Here is a 15,263-nt window from a genome sequence, read left to right as displayed (position 1 = left end):
CCTCAAGGATTGAACTCTCAACCCTGGGTTTAGCAGGCCAATGCTCAAACCACTGAGCTATCCCTCCCCCCTTTCAGGCAGTCTCCTTTGTCTCACACTTCTCCTAGTACATGGAGAAGCAGGACCAAGACTGGGCAATGGAGCAATTCCCAAATGCTATACATTGCCCATCAGCACGATTGGTGTCATCGGGGTTCTCTGGTCCAGGGTGGAAATTAGCATTCTCTTCTCCGGCTGCTGGCGGAGGAGCTGCCGACAACCTTGAAATGTTCCATTTCTTTCCATCCATTAATCCATCCGAATCTGCTCGGGGTTCTGTTATCTGCAAAGGACACACACATCTTGAACGCCCTTCTTCTGCCTCTGAATGGCAGCTTCACACGAACAAAATCTCCAGTTTGAGGCTTGTGAGGTTTAGCACCGTTCTTCTGAGCTCCGCACTGCCTGTATTTCTCCCGTGTGCTCTTAACACTTTCGCAACTAGCTGCAAGGGAGGATTTGGTTGAAAAAAGAGAACACGCAGGCCCTTGACAGGTAATAAGTCGTGAATTTATCTTGCATGCTCTTAATAGATGAAAGGGCGATACTCCTTTGTTGCATGCGGGGTGGCCCTGAAGCAAACAACGTTGCATGCAAAGCTTCCTTTCACGGTCTCACTTGTAACTAAGCTGCAAACTTTCTTGCACCAATCTGTTCATTCCCTCGACTAGACCATTAGCTCTCGGATGATATAAAGCAGAGGTCCCCAAACTGTGGGGTGTTCCTCCCTAGTGGGGGGGTCCGGGCCAGCCCCATCTGGGGGTGAGAAGGGAGTGCCACCCAGCCCCGCTCCGCTCCCAGCTCTGCTCTGGTCCTTCCCCTAGATGCAGCCCTGCTGCCCAGCCCCGTGCCCAGCCTCGACCCCGACTCTGCACCTGGCTCCGCACCTGGCCCCAGCCCCGCTCCCAGCCCCCAGCCTTCATCCCTGGCTGCAGCTCCATTCCTGGCCCCGCCCCCTGACCCGCCCCCAGCTGCGGCCTCAGCCTCAGCCCCCTTACCCCTGTCTGCATTCCCCCCCCCCCCCCCCCGGGAGCCATGGCCCCGCTCCCAACTCAGAGTGTGTGCGTGTGGACAGGTGTAAGGGGGGTGCGACACTGAAAAGTCTGGGGACCACTGGTATAAAGAAACCAGTTTGTGCTCAATACCATTGCTACAGACCTAGTGTAGCATATCAGCAGAAGTCAACTGCATTCCACTGTCCATTACGAACTCCTTGGGAAACGCTTCTTGGGTGAAAACTGAGGACATGAGCTTAATCACTATTTCAGAGGTCACCTTTCCGGCGAACAGAACTTCCAGCCATGTTCATGTTGAATGATAGTTTTCCAGGACTAGGAGAAACCTTTGTGTACCAGGCTGATCTTCAAATGGTCCCATTATGTCGAGAGCCAGTTTCTCCCATGGACAGTTGGGATAGTTAACTGGTGTGAGAGGGATGTTGAAGATTCTCCGTGACTTCTCACTCATAGCACAAGCCAGGCAATCCTGGATTATTTCCTCAACCTGATTGTCCAACATTGGCCACCAGAAGTCTTGTCTCCCTTGTCGGTTTGACTCCTCCCCAGATGTCCTTCAAGTGCCAAATGAAGCATTCCTTCTCTCAGAAGTATAGGCACAAGAAGATGGGCCAAGTCTCAACTTCCATTCATTTACAAAGGACAGCTCACATGATATGTGTCTATATGGTTGCAAGTGTTCTGATGTCATCGTCTTACAAGTCCATCCATTGACTACGTAACTCTTTAGGTCCTAAAGTACCTTGTCTTCTCTCATGGCTGTTGCCCACTCTGAGACTGATCACTCCTGGAGTTGTAGCAGAGATTAGTGCAATGGCAATCTCTTCATCTGCTTTCTCTATTGCACCCTCACGATAAGGGCAGGCGAGAGGAACAATCTGCAGTGGAGTCACTGGCTCCTGAAAGACACACTGTCTGGAAATCAGAGTCCGTTAGTTAGGTGGCTCATTTGGCAATTCTTAAGAGTTGTTCAACCAGAACCTTGCATGGTGAGTAAAGCTGAAAGAGGTTTCTGATCAGATATTCAGCTAAATCTCCGACCCCAAAGGTAGGTTCTGACATGTCTTACTGCCCAGAAACCTGCCAGAGCTTCTTGCTCAAAGACAGAATAAGATTTTTCTGGATCAGTCAGGGCTCTGGAGGTCAATGCAGTAGTGACTTCTCATCCATTTTTTAGCCAAGTCAAGACAGTACCAAGAACTCACAAGCATCTGTTGTGACAATCGTTTGCTTCTAAGAGCCAGACTGCTGGAAATTGCATGATTTATCTTGCTAAAGTTGCTCTTGCACTCTTCATCCCATTCAAACTTCACATCCTTTTCCAGGAGATGGCGCAAAGGAACTACTTTCACAGCAAATTGTTGTATAGTACAAACTTTGAATAGTAGTCGCACAATCCCGAGAAGGACCAACGTTTGTCCTTGTTTTTAGGCTCTGGTGCATCACAAATGGCTTTCCCGAGTTTGGTTTTGTTTGTATGCTGTTCCGAGAGAGTGTATGTCCTATATACGTCACTGAGTCAGTACGGAATTGACATTTCTTCTTGCTGATGGTAAGTCCATGTCTTTGAAGTTTTTTTATAACCCCTTTTAGGATGACATGTTCAGATTCATCTTTCAATGTCATCTAGGAAGTAAGTACCATCCCTTCTCTCTCCAAAAATGCCACGCGTCATTCTCTGGAATACAGTCGCGGCAGAGGCTAACCCAAATGGCATTGGCTGTAATTGGAACAAACTTCATGGAGTGACAAATCAAGGGTCATAAAGACTCATGCCTCCTTCAAGGTGAGCGGCGTTCCACTGGTGTTGGGTAGAGCATGATAATCCACGACAATGCTGGAGTTTAGCTCTCTCAAGTCCACACACATGCAGACAGCACCACGAGGCTTCCTGGCGGGAATGACAGGAGAAAGAAACCCGTTCTGACGAATCAATGATACCTGCTCCGCATGGTTTCAGAATCTGCTCCTGGAGTGGTTGTCTCAGTGCAATTGGTACGTTTAGCACTTTATGTTGCACAGGGAGCATACTGTTTTTTGGCTGGATCTCGTGCTTGGAACTATTTTGCAACACCTGTGGTATCGGTGAAAACTACTGGAAAGTCAGAGATGATTCCTGGTAGTGGCCTACCCTCAGTTTGCAGGACAGATCCTGTGCTACTGGGATCTCGTATCCTCTGAAGATCCTTTTGATGATTCCCTCCTAAAATAGAAACTCCCTTTTGGACTTCTTAGCTTTTCCCTTGGACATTACAGCCTTTGCACGCGAGAGCAGCTGTAAACTAGCCATTGATGGGGAGGGGAGATCCACCATATCCTCCGGGATAGATGTCAGGAGGCTGCAACTGAGGTTGGGAGCTGGCAAATACAGCAGAACTTCAAAGATATGAACACCAGAGTTATGGGACTGACTGGTCAACTGGAGACCAAGTGGAACTGGAAGTAATCAATCAGGCAGCAGCATGCTGCACCATGCCTGTATTGCATCTTAAAGGTAGGCACATCTGGACTGCCTGTCCTCACCCCACCCCCACAGCAGCCACTTACAGCAAGACACTGGGCCTGTCAGCTCAAGGCAGCCGGAGTCAGCAGAGCAGGAGCAGGGCTGAGGTCTGCACCGCTTTCACACCTCCCCCATACCCCGGCCTGGAGTGGGACACGCTGTTTTTACCCCCCCACACACACTCCTCCAGCCGGGAGCAGGGGACACTGTTCCTGAGGTGTCCATAAGTCTGAGGTTTGACTGTAGCATGGTGTAGAACTGGTTGGCAATTATAGTGCAAGGCGGGCGAACCAGGATCCGCTAACGTTCCTGCCTCCTGGCCCTCGACTCACCTTTGGCAGTGGTGGGGGTGATCGCCCGTCCCTGTGGGGATGCAGTTTGCCACCATCCTCATCTGTGAGAACTCCAGAAACAACATGGATGGCAGACTTGCAGACTTCAGCAAAGGGTCCTTTTGGGTTGCGCACTGATTTCTTGGCAGGGCACATTTAAACGTCGGCCTTGTCACCAGAGCCACCACATCTGTCGAATGGGTAGCAATGTGGTGTGTGGGAGGGTAAAGGCACCGAGGAGATAGACTTAGGCATCGCCGCCGGCTTCCTCGTTTCCCCCGGGGGTGCTCAACCCCTGCTCCGCCCCAGGCCCCGCCCCCACTCCCCCACTTCCCCAAAGGCCCCAATCCTACCCCACCTCTTCCTGCCCCCTTCTGCCCCCTTCCTGGAGTGCGCCTCACCCTCACTCCTTCCCCTGCCCCCAGCGTCTCCGGCATGCCACCGAACAGCTGATCTGCAGCAGGCAGGAGGCGCTGGGTGGGAGGGGGAGAGCTGATCATCCAGGCTGCCAGTGGGTGCTGAGCCCCCGCTGGTTCTTTTCCATGGGTGCTCCAGCCTTAGGGCACCCATAGAGTCGGCACCTATGGACTTAGGAGCTTTGCAGGTTGCAGTCTTGTGTCGGACTGCATTCGCCTCCACAGGCTGGGAGACAGCCGGTGCCTCATACGGTGACATAGCCCTGTGGGTGGCGCTTTCTACCCGTTGGGCGGTTTCTCTGGTTTTCTCCAAGGCGAGGCGTTTTATCATGAGGAGTCATTCAGGATCCTTGGAACTGGTCTTCTCCCTGACGGTCTGACCCCTGGTCGTTTCCTCTGAGCAAGTGGCAAATTCACAGGTTGCTCTTGACTCAGGTGAGGCGGCTACACAGAGGTCGGTGGCCTTGTGAGGCATCCGTACACGGGAATAGGACCTGCGATGCTCAGCAACAACACTGAGTCGAGGATTAAAATGATCCTCCAGGGCTCAGCGAGCCGCACCGTATGGAGTCGCATCTTGCGGGAAGTCAGTACCAGGAGGGAGATGCTTGAAGATTGGCTGTGGCACTGCGGCAGTGTGGAGGGTAGGAAGAAGTTACAATAGGAAGCACATAGTTACAGGAGTTAGGCCTCCGTTGTGCCCAGGGGTGCAGGGGATCTCCTGGGTTAGGCACGAGGAACGGTGGAGGTGGAATTTGCATCATGGTAATAAGCATGGAAACAAGCTGGAGATGGCTGGTGAATTGAGCAAGATTGGGGGAGAAGAATCAGCTGGTAAGAAACGCGGGTCGCAGCCTGGCTGACTGGCCCTGTACAGCTACTCTCACGGTGCAGCTGGGGACTCAGAACTGCAGAGGAATTTGCCGGCTGGGAAAAAGGAGCCCAGTGAAGAAACAGGCACCGGCCCTTTGAGTTTCTCTTCTCAGCCAACCGATGGTGCAGAAAACAGCAGACAGACACACACTGGGGCGCTGTCAGCAGCTAGCTTGATACAACACGGGCCCTGCCCAGGAGAGCTCACGAGCTAAACAGACAAAGGCAGGCTCATTATTCCCATTCTAGCAGAGGGGGAGCAGGGGCCCAGAGATTTGCCCAACAGAGGAGGAAATGTGGGTTCTATTCCTTGCTCTGATATGGACACGCTGTGGGACCTTGGGCAAGTCACTTAGCCTCCCTGTGCCTCAGTTCCCCCTCTGTACAAAGCGGCTCACTGCCCTGCCCCCGAGGGGCGTGTGAGGAGAGTGCATTAAAGATTGAGGGGAGGGCTCAGATGACATGTAACGGAGCAGTTCCCTGTCGATGCAGCAGAGAGCAGCAGTGCACAGAGACACCAGATCTAGCCAAACTCCCCGTTCCGGCTAGCTCTATTCAGTCGTGCGCTGCACACGGTGTGTATTGAATCTTGCCGGGTCTCTCCAGCACTCACTCAGCGGCTTTAATTGCCCGGACAAGACCGTATTGATTTTCCTATTATCCTGGTTCCCCGGGGAGTGGCTGGGGCTTTGGCTCCTGAACGAATGGAGCTGCTTTTCTCCCACTAGCCTGAGAGCTAGCCGCGGCACGGCGGGCAAACAGCTGGTGATGTGCGGCGTTCAGAGTCCCACTCTGGGGAAGTCTTGCCGAGAGCTGGCTTTTCTCTGGTGCTCGGCCCCGGCTCCTCGATCGTGGGGAAACCTCCGTCAGAAAGAAGGCTGGAAAAACCTGGTGTCTCCCTACACGCCATGTCGCCACCCACCGCGGCCACTAGGAACTGCGCAGGGGCCGAGCTCAGCCCATGCCACTCCCAGTGCCCATGCCCGTGCCACCCGGCTGGAGGGCAGTCACTGCCCGCAGCCAAGCCGGCTGCAAAGGGCTCCAGCTTTCTTCATAAAACTTCACCATCAGTTTAGCTCCAAAAAGAGCCCTTTGTCCTTTATTCCAGAACGTGTGTGACCACGTTAATTTCACCGTTGTTTGTTCTCAGCCCATTTTCCGGTCCCTCCCCCCACTTCCTTCCCCTTTGTCCCTTTTGACACTGACAATAGAGGGGAAGGGGGCAGGAAAACAAAAATTGTTTTGGTTTTCAGGTTTCGTCAGAAATAATTGGGGAAAAGATCAAAAACCGGCCTGGTCAGCAGAAGGGAGGCTTTAAAAATCCCCGTCCCTTCATCTCTCTGTGCTTTCGGGGACACTAATGTCTCCTTCCTCTCACTCTTTGGTGCCTGTGTGTGTTTTAAGCTGCAAGCTGCATGGGGCAAGGCCCATCTCTCACTCTGTGTCTTTGCAGAACCTAGCACAAGCTGACCCGATCGCAGCTGGGGCCTCTACTAACTTACTGACCCGATGCCGTTGAAGTGCTAGGAGGGTGAAGAGAAGGGCAAGAGACTGTTATAAAGAATATATCTTCCATATACACGGGACCTTCTGTCCTGCGGGTTCTAAAGCCCTCGACAAACTTGCAGCTTATCCATCCCAGGGCAGGCGTTGCTCCTCGTTCTGCACTGAAGTGGTGAAACCACGTAGGAGCTTCTAGTGGCTCCCCTTTTCTATTCCCGAGGCAGCGTCCCCTCCCTTCCCAGCGGTGAGCCATGCTACAGGGAAGTTTCGGCAGAGGCCAGGTAGGGTTGGAGACTCACTCGGCAGAGCCCGTCTGGGCTAGTGCAGCAGGATAGTATTAGCCTAACAAAATCAGGGGCAAAGGTCCCACTGACGTCAGCGCATTTTGGATCAGGCCTGTCTCGTCACTGTGACGTCAGCAGGTGGGCGCAATAACTGGCTCCTGGCCATTCCCCAGCTGCCGTCTGTCTGGTCCACTCAGCGCTGCAGTTTCCACGGTATGCATCTGATGAAGTGAGCTGTAGCTCACGAAAGCTCATGCTCAAATAAATTGGTTAGTCTCTAAGGTGCCACAAGTCCTCCTTTTCTTTTTGCGAATACAGACTAACACGACTGTTACTCTGAAACCTGTCAGAAAACCCTGCGGCTCCAGGCTTCCCCTTTGCATGTCAATTCATATGTCCTGGGCTGGGTCCCTTTCCTGGCGTGAGGCGAACCCCGACAGGTTGGGGTGGCTGGCAGTGCGGCTGGGGAACAGGGCTCTGTGAGACGCAGCCAGGCCTCGTCCGCCTGCCACGCTAGTGCCTGGGAGAGCCACAGGAGCAAACTCCGAGTCAAGCCTTCACCGCGGAGCTGGACGCCCCCAGGGCTCCTAGATTCCAGAGCCAGAAGGGACCTGTGGGATCTTGCCTAAGACAGGCCAGAGAACCGCCCCCAATAATTCCCAGAGCAGACCTAGAGAATCATCCCGTCTTGATTTAAACATGGCCAGGGATGGAGAGTCCACCGCGCCCCTTGGTAAGTCGTCATGGGGGTTCTCCATCACTGACAAATTGTTCAGAATGGGGGGGGCCAATCATGCTCACTCTGGACCTGGCTTTGCTGCTGTGACCAGCAGGGGGCAGCGCCACTATCAGGCAGAGGAAGGAGCCAAGAGCTCCCTGCCAAGCTGTCTAGCGGGTGAAATTTCCAGGCCAACCCCAGCGGCACCCCGCCATGGCTTGGCTATTTCTCATTCCCACCGCGGATGACACTCATTCTGGTCACAGCAAAGGGAGGCCTTCTAACCCAGGGGTAGCAAATGGAAAGGGAGGCCCCCTCCTGCAGACAGACACCAGCTAATGTGTGTATGCACCGATCCTACCCCAGCAGGTCCCCGCTCCCACCAATGCAGATCCCCTTCGCACACCTGCTCATAGAAATCCTTTGCACACCCAGAACACACCTCCCCTACACACATGTGGAGATCTCCTACACACACACACAGATCCCCTGCGCCCACACACAGACACACACAGATCCTCTGCACACACACGCACACAGATCCCCGGCAGATGTGCACACACAGAGATCCCCTGCACACACCCACACGCTGTCACGGAGTCCCCGGGCGATGCTCTGGAACTGCTCCCCACGAAGCCAGGCAGGACTCTGGGGAAGTCTCCTGTCTGGGAGCAGCCTGTCTGCAGGACACACAGCTCCCCCGGCTTCCACCTTCCTGGGTCTGACCTCGGAGCATTCAGCATCCTCTGCCCCTCCGTGCGCTTCCCACAGCGAGTCTGCCCAGGTGGGGCTCCTGGGGAAGCCAGAGGGTCCTGCCCCCCAACTCCGCAGTCAGACGGGACTCTCAGCCAGCCAGTAAAACAGAGGTTTATTAGACGACAGGAACATGGTCTGAAACAGAGCTTGCAGGTGCAGAGAACAGGACCCTCAGCTGGGTCCATTTTGGGGGGCAGTGAGCCAGACAACCATGTCTGCCCTTCACTCCATGTCCCAGCCAGCCCCAAACTGAAACTCCCTCCAGCCCCTCCGCCTCTGGGCTTTGTCCCTTTCCCAGGCCAGGAGGTCACCTGATTCCTTTGTTCTCCAACTCTTTAGCTCTCACCTCGCAGTGGGGAAGGGCCCAGGCCATCAGTTGCCAGGAAACAGGGTGTCGGCCATTCTCTGTGTCCAGACCCCTGCACACACCTGCCCTCTAGGGCTCTGCAATGATCATACCCCCTTACCCCACCACCTAGATTCTTAAGAACTGCACAGGGGAAACTGAGGCACCCCCACACGATTCAGAGGAACCGTTAAGAACAGTCCCGCTTCGTCACACACACGCACACACACAGATCCCCTGTAGAAGCACACACACAATCCCCCGCACACACACACACGGATCCCCTGCACGCGCGTTCACACACACAGTTCCCCTGCACACTATGGGGGAAGGGTCACTGAGTCTCTTTATCCCCCAACCTGCCATCACCCCCTACAGCCTCCCCCAGGGCAAGCCGCCAGGCCATTCCCCCTCTGGCACCTAGGGTAAGGACTGAGCGCCAACATAGGAGTCCCCTTTGGCTGACGCTGAGGCAGGCTGCCCCAGGGAGCTGGGCAGCGGGGGCCCTGGGCAGGAGTGTGACTGAGCTCCTGGGCACCCTGGCTGACAGAGATGGCTTGTAGCCCCATCCAGCGGGGCCACCGCCAGGTGCTGGGGGAGGCGCAGGCCAGGGAGCCCCGGCGTTACTCACATGCTTCTCCAGCGCCCGCAGGTTCTGCTCGTCCGACTCGCTCAGCCGCCCACAGTGCACCTGGTGGGGCAAGGCAAGACAGTGAGGGCACGGGCACCCCCGTCAACCCCGGTCTCCCCGCCCCCAGCGCTGGGGATGGGTCTCACGGCTGACCAGCAGCCCCCCGTCTTTCCAGTCCTGCTCCCGCCCCCCGATCTGCTGAGGCCTGTGGCAACCTAGCTCTGCCAGTCCCGTGCCACGCAGCCGTCAGGGAATACCTGCACGGGGCAAACAAACAGGCAACAAGAAAGCCACAGAAATGGACGTGCAGAGCTGCGTCCCCTGCTGGCAGGCACAGTGCGCCCATCAGCTGCCTCCTGGCCGGGGGAGTGGGCTCTGGGAACTCAGGGTGGGCCGCGGGGCGAGCAGGGGCAGAGACAACGGGCCTCCCGTGAAGCCCTGACGAAATCAACATGCCTTTTGCCAGGCACTTCCAAGGAGCCAGGGCTTTGCCCCAGGCCACGACAATCCCAGGGCCAGAGTCTCAGCGGGCGTAAAGCGGAGCAGCCTGGCTGATGTCCCAGGAGCGCCCTGGCGTGCACCACCCGACCAGCTGGCCCTTTCCCAGAGCACCGTCCCGCCCAGAGCGCAGCCGACTCTCCCGCCAGAGCCCTGCTCTGCGGGCTGCCCTCGGCCTCTCTCACACCCTTAGCATCCCCGTGCTGCAGGTCCAGCAGAGACACCATGGGGTCCAGATAACTCACCTGTGCCTCTAGCTCGGCCCTGCTGCTGGCAGGCCACGGGAGAGCAGGGAACACCGGAGACATCACCCTGTTCTCCGGAGAGCCGTGAGCCCACTTCCAAACACCCCTGAACCGTGGGGCCATCTCTAGCCTCCAGCTAGTAGCCTGCAGCCACCTGGATAAGCGCTGGCTGCTCAAACCAACTGTACTTACGGCATTTGCCCACAGCTAGCGGCCGTCAGACTGGGAACGGTCCAGCCAGCCAGGCTGCTGTCAGCCAGACTACACCGAGCAAATTAAAAAGCCACCTCCGGGCCGGTCCTTTAAGCTGGGACGTTAATGAGCATTGATAACAGCACTGACAAGGCTAGCTTGCGCCTTCCCAGCTCCTTCTGCACACAGGTCTCAAAGGCCTTTACGGACACCAATGCGTTAAGCCTCCCAACCGGCCCAGGAGGTAGGTCAGTGTTTCTATCCTCACCCGACAGTTGGGGAAACTGAGGCAGGGAGCAGGGAAGCAGCTGCCTTCAGTCTCTCCGGGCGTCAGTGACAGAGCGGGGAATGGCATCCAGGAGTCCTGAATTTAGCAAGCCTGACTCTCAGCCCGGTGCCACATTGCAGTCGCTCTGAAGAAGGGTTTTTCTCTGGGAACCAACGGCTATATTGACACCCAGGCTGTCTCAATCAACCCCAGGGCCTTGTTTGACTCTCGCTCACACAGGTGGGAATCGGGAGGAACTCCAAGGAAATCCATGGAGTTTGCAGCTGCAAAGCCGGCACCACTGGCCGCAGGCCCCGGCCCGTAGCTCTGTAATAGCTGGTTTCACTGCGCTGACTTCAGACGTCCAGCAACGCCAGCAGCAGTGCAGATGGGCTCAGGCTTCATCAGCCACGGCCAGAAGTGTCACTTCGCCCAGCCAGGCAGCTGGGCCGAGACTAGCTCTCCGTCCACGCTGGCTTGTCCAGACTGTGCTGGATTAGGACAGCGGATGGCGCAGCCAGGGGGTGAGCTTGAACCGCTCCGCCTGCCATTTCCAGCTCCTATTTCCAATCCCTAGGGGGTGACAGCCAGCAGAGCAGCTGCACAACAAGAGAGCAACACTTTGTTGGGCAAAAGCAGCCCTGGAGCTTGACCCAAAGGGGTCGCTTTCGTTTGACCCCAATGGGCTCTGGATCAGCAGCTGGAGCCTGCAGATGAAGTGGTAACTTCTGTAACATTTTTATGATGCCCATGTGTGCCTCAGTTTCCCTCCTGTAGTTTGCATTACTGCCCAGTGGAGGCACAAGGGTTAAGTCTGCCCTTGGGGCAGAGCAGGGGACAGGAGGTATGTGCCTGGCCTCGCTGTAGCAGCAACTGGGTCGTGCAAGAGCTGGCTGGGACCTATTCAGAGCAGCCCCCTCGCCATGCAGGAAAGCTGAAGCCAGTCTCCGTGTGGCTGCCCATTACGGAAGAGCGGGTCCCCTTGGGTGAGAGCTCTTGTGGTGAGGTCGATTCGCACCCGCTCAGGACCCACCCCTGCCCTGCGGGAAAGGCTGCGGGTGGTGGTGTGGTCGGACCCCGGTGTTATTCAATGGACTCCACCCTCGGGCGCAAGTGGGCTGCTGGAGGCACCTGCGTTACGCAAAGGCACCAGGATGGGCCTAGACGCTGGGTCTCATAACGCCTCCCTGCCGCTAACTCACCAGTGTTCGGAGAGCACTTGGGATCTGTGGGGAAATGGCGCTGGAGAAAGGCAGCACTTGGGGACTAACTGATCAGCAAAAACCTTTCCAAAGCAACCCAGATTCCCTTGCCCCCAAGGCCAGAAAAACAAACGGAGAGCCCCGCCGGGCGTCAGTCAGCGAGGCGCTGCTTGGCTCCAGCACCTCAGGGCCAGGATCCTGCTCTGACCTAGAAAGGGGGTTTGCCTACCGGCTCAGAGCTCCCCGTGCCGGCCGCTGCAGCCGGGCCAAGACGTAAATTCACCCCAATACATGACGGGTGGCGGAGCATGGATGTGTGGGTGTGTTTGTGTGCGTGGCGAGATCACAATAGTGCAGTGTGTGCGTCAACAGTTTTGCACCATGTGTCTCTTGTGATCACGTATTCCCTGGCTCCCGGGAAGAACCGCTCGGGTTCATGAGCTCTCTTCCTCCAATTCACAATAGCGGCTCTCAGCCACCCACCAGCTGCCCCACTTCGCCGCACATCACTCACCCTAGGTACCCGGGAAATGACAATCACTGGCACACCTGAAAAGAGATGCCAGGTGCACTGCCAGAGAGACAGAGAGGAGATAGCTTCCACTCCTGCCTGCCCTGCAGCGTGCCCGGGGCAGCCAGCCGCAGTCCTCAGCTCTCAAGTCCCCAGACTCAGAGGGATTTGGGGGTCAGTGCTCCCTTTGCAGCCGGAACCCATGTGTGGGCCAAGCTGTGTGTGTAGAACTCACACGCGTGCGTTGGAGCACGTGCGTATTGGAACAGGTACCCCTGTGTGTTGCTGCACGTGTGCGTTAGAACAGGTACCCCTGTGTGTGTCTGTCTGTGTACCCCCGTCTGTCTGCCACGCACGTGTGTGTGACAGAACATAGGCATGTGCGTGGCAGACAGATGGGGTCACACACAGAGAGGCTGTGGGTATTTTCTTTGCTTCTCGATTCCAATCCCCTGTCCCGCTCTTTCGGATTGGTGTGTGTGTCGCTCCTAGCTCGTTACGGTCTCTAATTAATTAGTGCTTTGCTCTTAGCAACTGCTTGGAGGCTGACAACATCGACAAGTTGGGCCAAAACGGCATCCAAGAACGGCACAGAGAGGCTCCTTACACTTCGTTGTTCCAAGGAGCTGAACGGGTGCCAGGCGCTTTCCATGGGAAGCAGCGAGGGCTTCGCTTCCCCGCTCGGCTCTGAGAAATCAGGCAACACCAGCGAGTGAATGGGCTCTTTGCTCTCCTAAATCAGTCATTAGCTAACGGAATCACCTGCTCTCAGGGCGGGCTTGCTGCCACTGGGAAGTGGCATGAGTGAATTAGAGCGAGAGCTGTTCGAGAGGAGACGCAGCGTGAGAGTCGTCGGATTGGCAGATCTTCCCACGGAGCTTCCCTCCCCTGGAGTCTCCGGAAGAGTGCTGGACACAGTGGGGGAAAGCCACTGACCAAATATCCCAGGCCGAGCTCTGACTCCGAGGTGGAAGAAGAGCTGAAGACTCATTGGCGTCTGTGTCCCTGTTGCAGGGCTGGGCACCAGCATCAAGCCCTTAGACAGCCTTTTAAGTGTGTCTCCATTAGGGTTTTACATCAGATCAGCTGAGTGAAACTGGCTCAGCTCTTTTAGCCCAGGGCAGGCCGCCGAGTGCAGTGACTGTATTTCCATAGTGCCCATGGCGTGAATGGAGCTGGACAGACCAGGGACATGACCCAGGACCTGCCCCTGGGAGCCGAAATTGGATGGAGCCCCGTGGAGCTGCACCTGCAGCCTCTTTGGGGCTAGATCTGAACTCTGCCACTTGGGAGGTGGGGACAGGAAGGAGGGAGAAGGGGGCTGAAGATGGACAGGGAAGGGATTTACATATGCGAAAGGGCGCAAGTGTGCCATGCAGAGATGGCTTTGTGCAATGGGCATAGGGCGGCCCAGGACCTCCCGGGTCCCCTGCTACTGCAGGCAGCCCTGTCGTATAATGCTGGTCTGAAATCTATAGAACTCTGTCTTAAAACTCGCCTGTGCCCGACCATCATCCCAGGAACGGACTCTGCGAACTGGGATCAGCCCCCAGGTAGGCCCTCTCCAGCCTGTGTCAGCCATTTGTCTCTTTTCGACACTCTGGCGACGCTTGTCTTGCGTGTCATGCCAGCAAAGTCCCCCTGAACTGAACAGCCTGGATCGTGTGTGGGAAAGGGCATATGCGTACGTCACATAGGTGGGCCCACGTGTTTGCCTCGGACTGTGAAAAACCTGCGGGAGCCTACCATAGCTGGGAGCGGGCCCGTCTCGCGCATCTGCTACGTGCATGGAGGGAGAGAGAGTGAACACGTCACATCTGTGCGAGCCCCCGGCACGTACGTGAACACACGTGTACGTGAACAGCGGTGGGGCTCTCCTGCCAGGGCTGGGAGTGCTCCCCAGCGATGGGGCCAACGTGTGAGTTTGTGAAAGGTCAGTGCTCATTAATCATCTTAATTCCTTTTTAATAAGCACTGGAGACAATCTCTTGCTGCTCGTCTTCCTCCTTAATCCACTTAAACCATCCTCTCTCCCTGCTCCTTGGGCTGATTAGCAGAAGCCGTGCTCCCCAATGGCGTCAGAGTCTTTCCAGGGCCAGGCCCAGGAGGTATGTCCCGAGAGGCAGACAGGGCTCTTTGTTAACCTTGCATTTCATCTCGCTGCTCCCTTCCCCTGCGCCTCTGACTGGGAGGAATCCACTTCAACGCAAGTGTTCAGAAGAGCTCGCTCCTGCCAGGCTCCCGGCCCCCGCCGGGCCCATCGCAACAGCCTGCCTGGCACACGGCTAATTGCTATCACCCCAGGAGCCGCCGGTTGCCACACTCCCTCTACCAGCCAGCCAGCCCGCAGCTCCCTGCACTACACTGTGCGTGCTGACTGTACGGGAGCAGTTCACGCCGAACGGAGCGGCTTCCGATCCAGAACGGCCCTGCGGCCAGGCGGGACTCCACAGACATAAGCAGGAATCGAACCCCGGCCCTCTGTTCCAAATACACTCACCTCCCATTTCCAGCTGCAGTTTAGTGCCCGGTGCACCCCCCGAGGGGGCAGCGGAGACATGGGCATTAGCCAGTACCTGGCTCCGTGGCCCCGTGGGGAGTGGAGCAGGTAGGGGCCCATGCTGAGTGCTCCCTGCTGAGGACGGGGGTCCAGCGATAGCTGATGGGCTTAGCTTTACCTTGACTCATCTCAGCAAGGGGCAGCGCATTCACGCTGACTGTTCCTAACCCAGCAGGGGGCTGATCTGTCCGGTCACGGCCAGGCACCGGTGTGGCCCCGGGGTTCCATTTCACAGAAGAAAAATGCCTGGCCCCCTCCGCAGTTCTACCCCTTCGCCCGCAGGGGGAGCCAGGGAGCAGCACATGCCGCTGGGGGCCTGGGAGCAAGGCGCCCTCAGTTCTCCGCCTTCACCTATAGAGGGAGCCAGCGA

At 56.5% G+C, this 15,263-nt stretch overlaps 1 protein-coding gene across 1 annotated transcript in view; it reads right to left on the bottom strand.

Annotated features, from left to right (window-relative positions):
• The window catches only part of PDE2A (phosphodiesterase 2A), a 365,874-nt gene that overhangs the window by 59,777 nt on the left and 290,834 nt on the right, over positions 1 to 15,263 (bottom strand). Inside the window, exon 7 of the mRNA XM_077841678.1 lies at positions 9,418 to 9,477. Within this exon, the coding sequence (XP_077697804.1) occupies positions 9,418 to 9,477 (60 nt within the window). The remainder of the gene's footprint in view (positions 1 to 9,417; positions 9,478 to 15,263) is intronic.

The sequence above is a fragment of the Eretmochelys imbricata genome, chromosome 1 (genome assembly GCF_965152235.1).
Source record: "Eretmochelys imbricata isolate rEreImb1 chromosome 1, rEreImb1.hap1, whole genome shotgun sequence".
NCBI classification, from domain to species: domain Eukaryota; kingdom Metazoa; phylum Chordata; order Testudines; family Cheloniidae; genus Eretmochelys; species Eretmochelys imbricata.
This window is presented reverse-complemented; position numbering and strand designations above follow the sequence as displayed.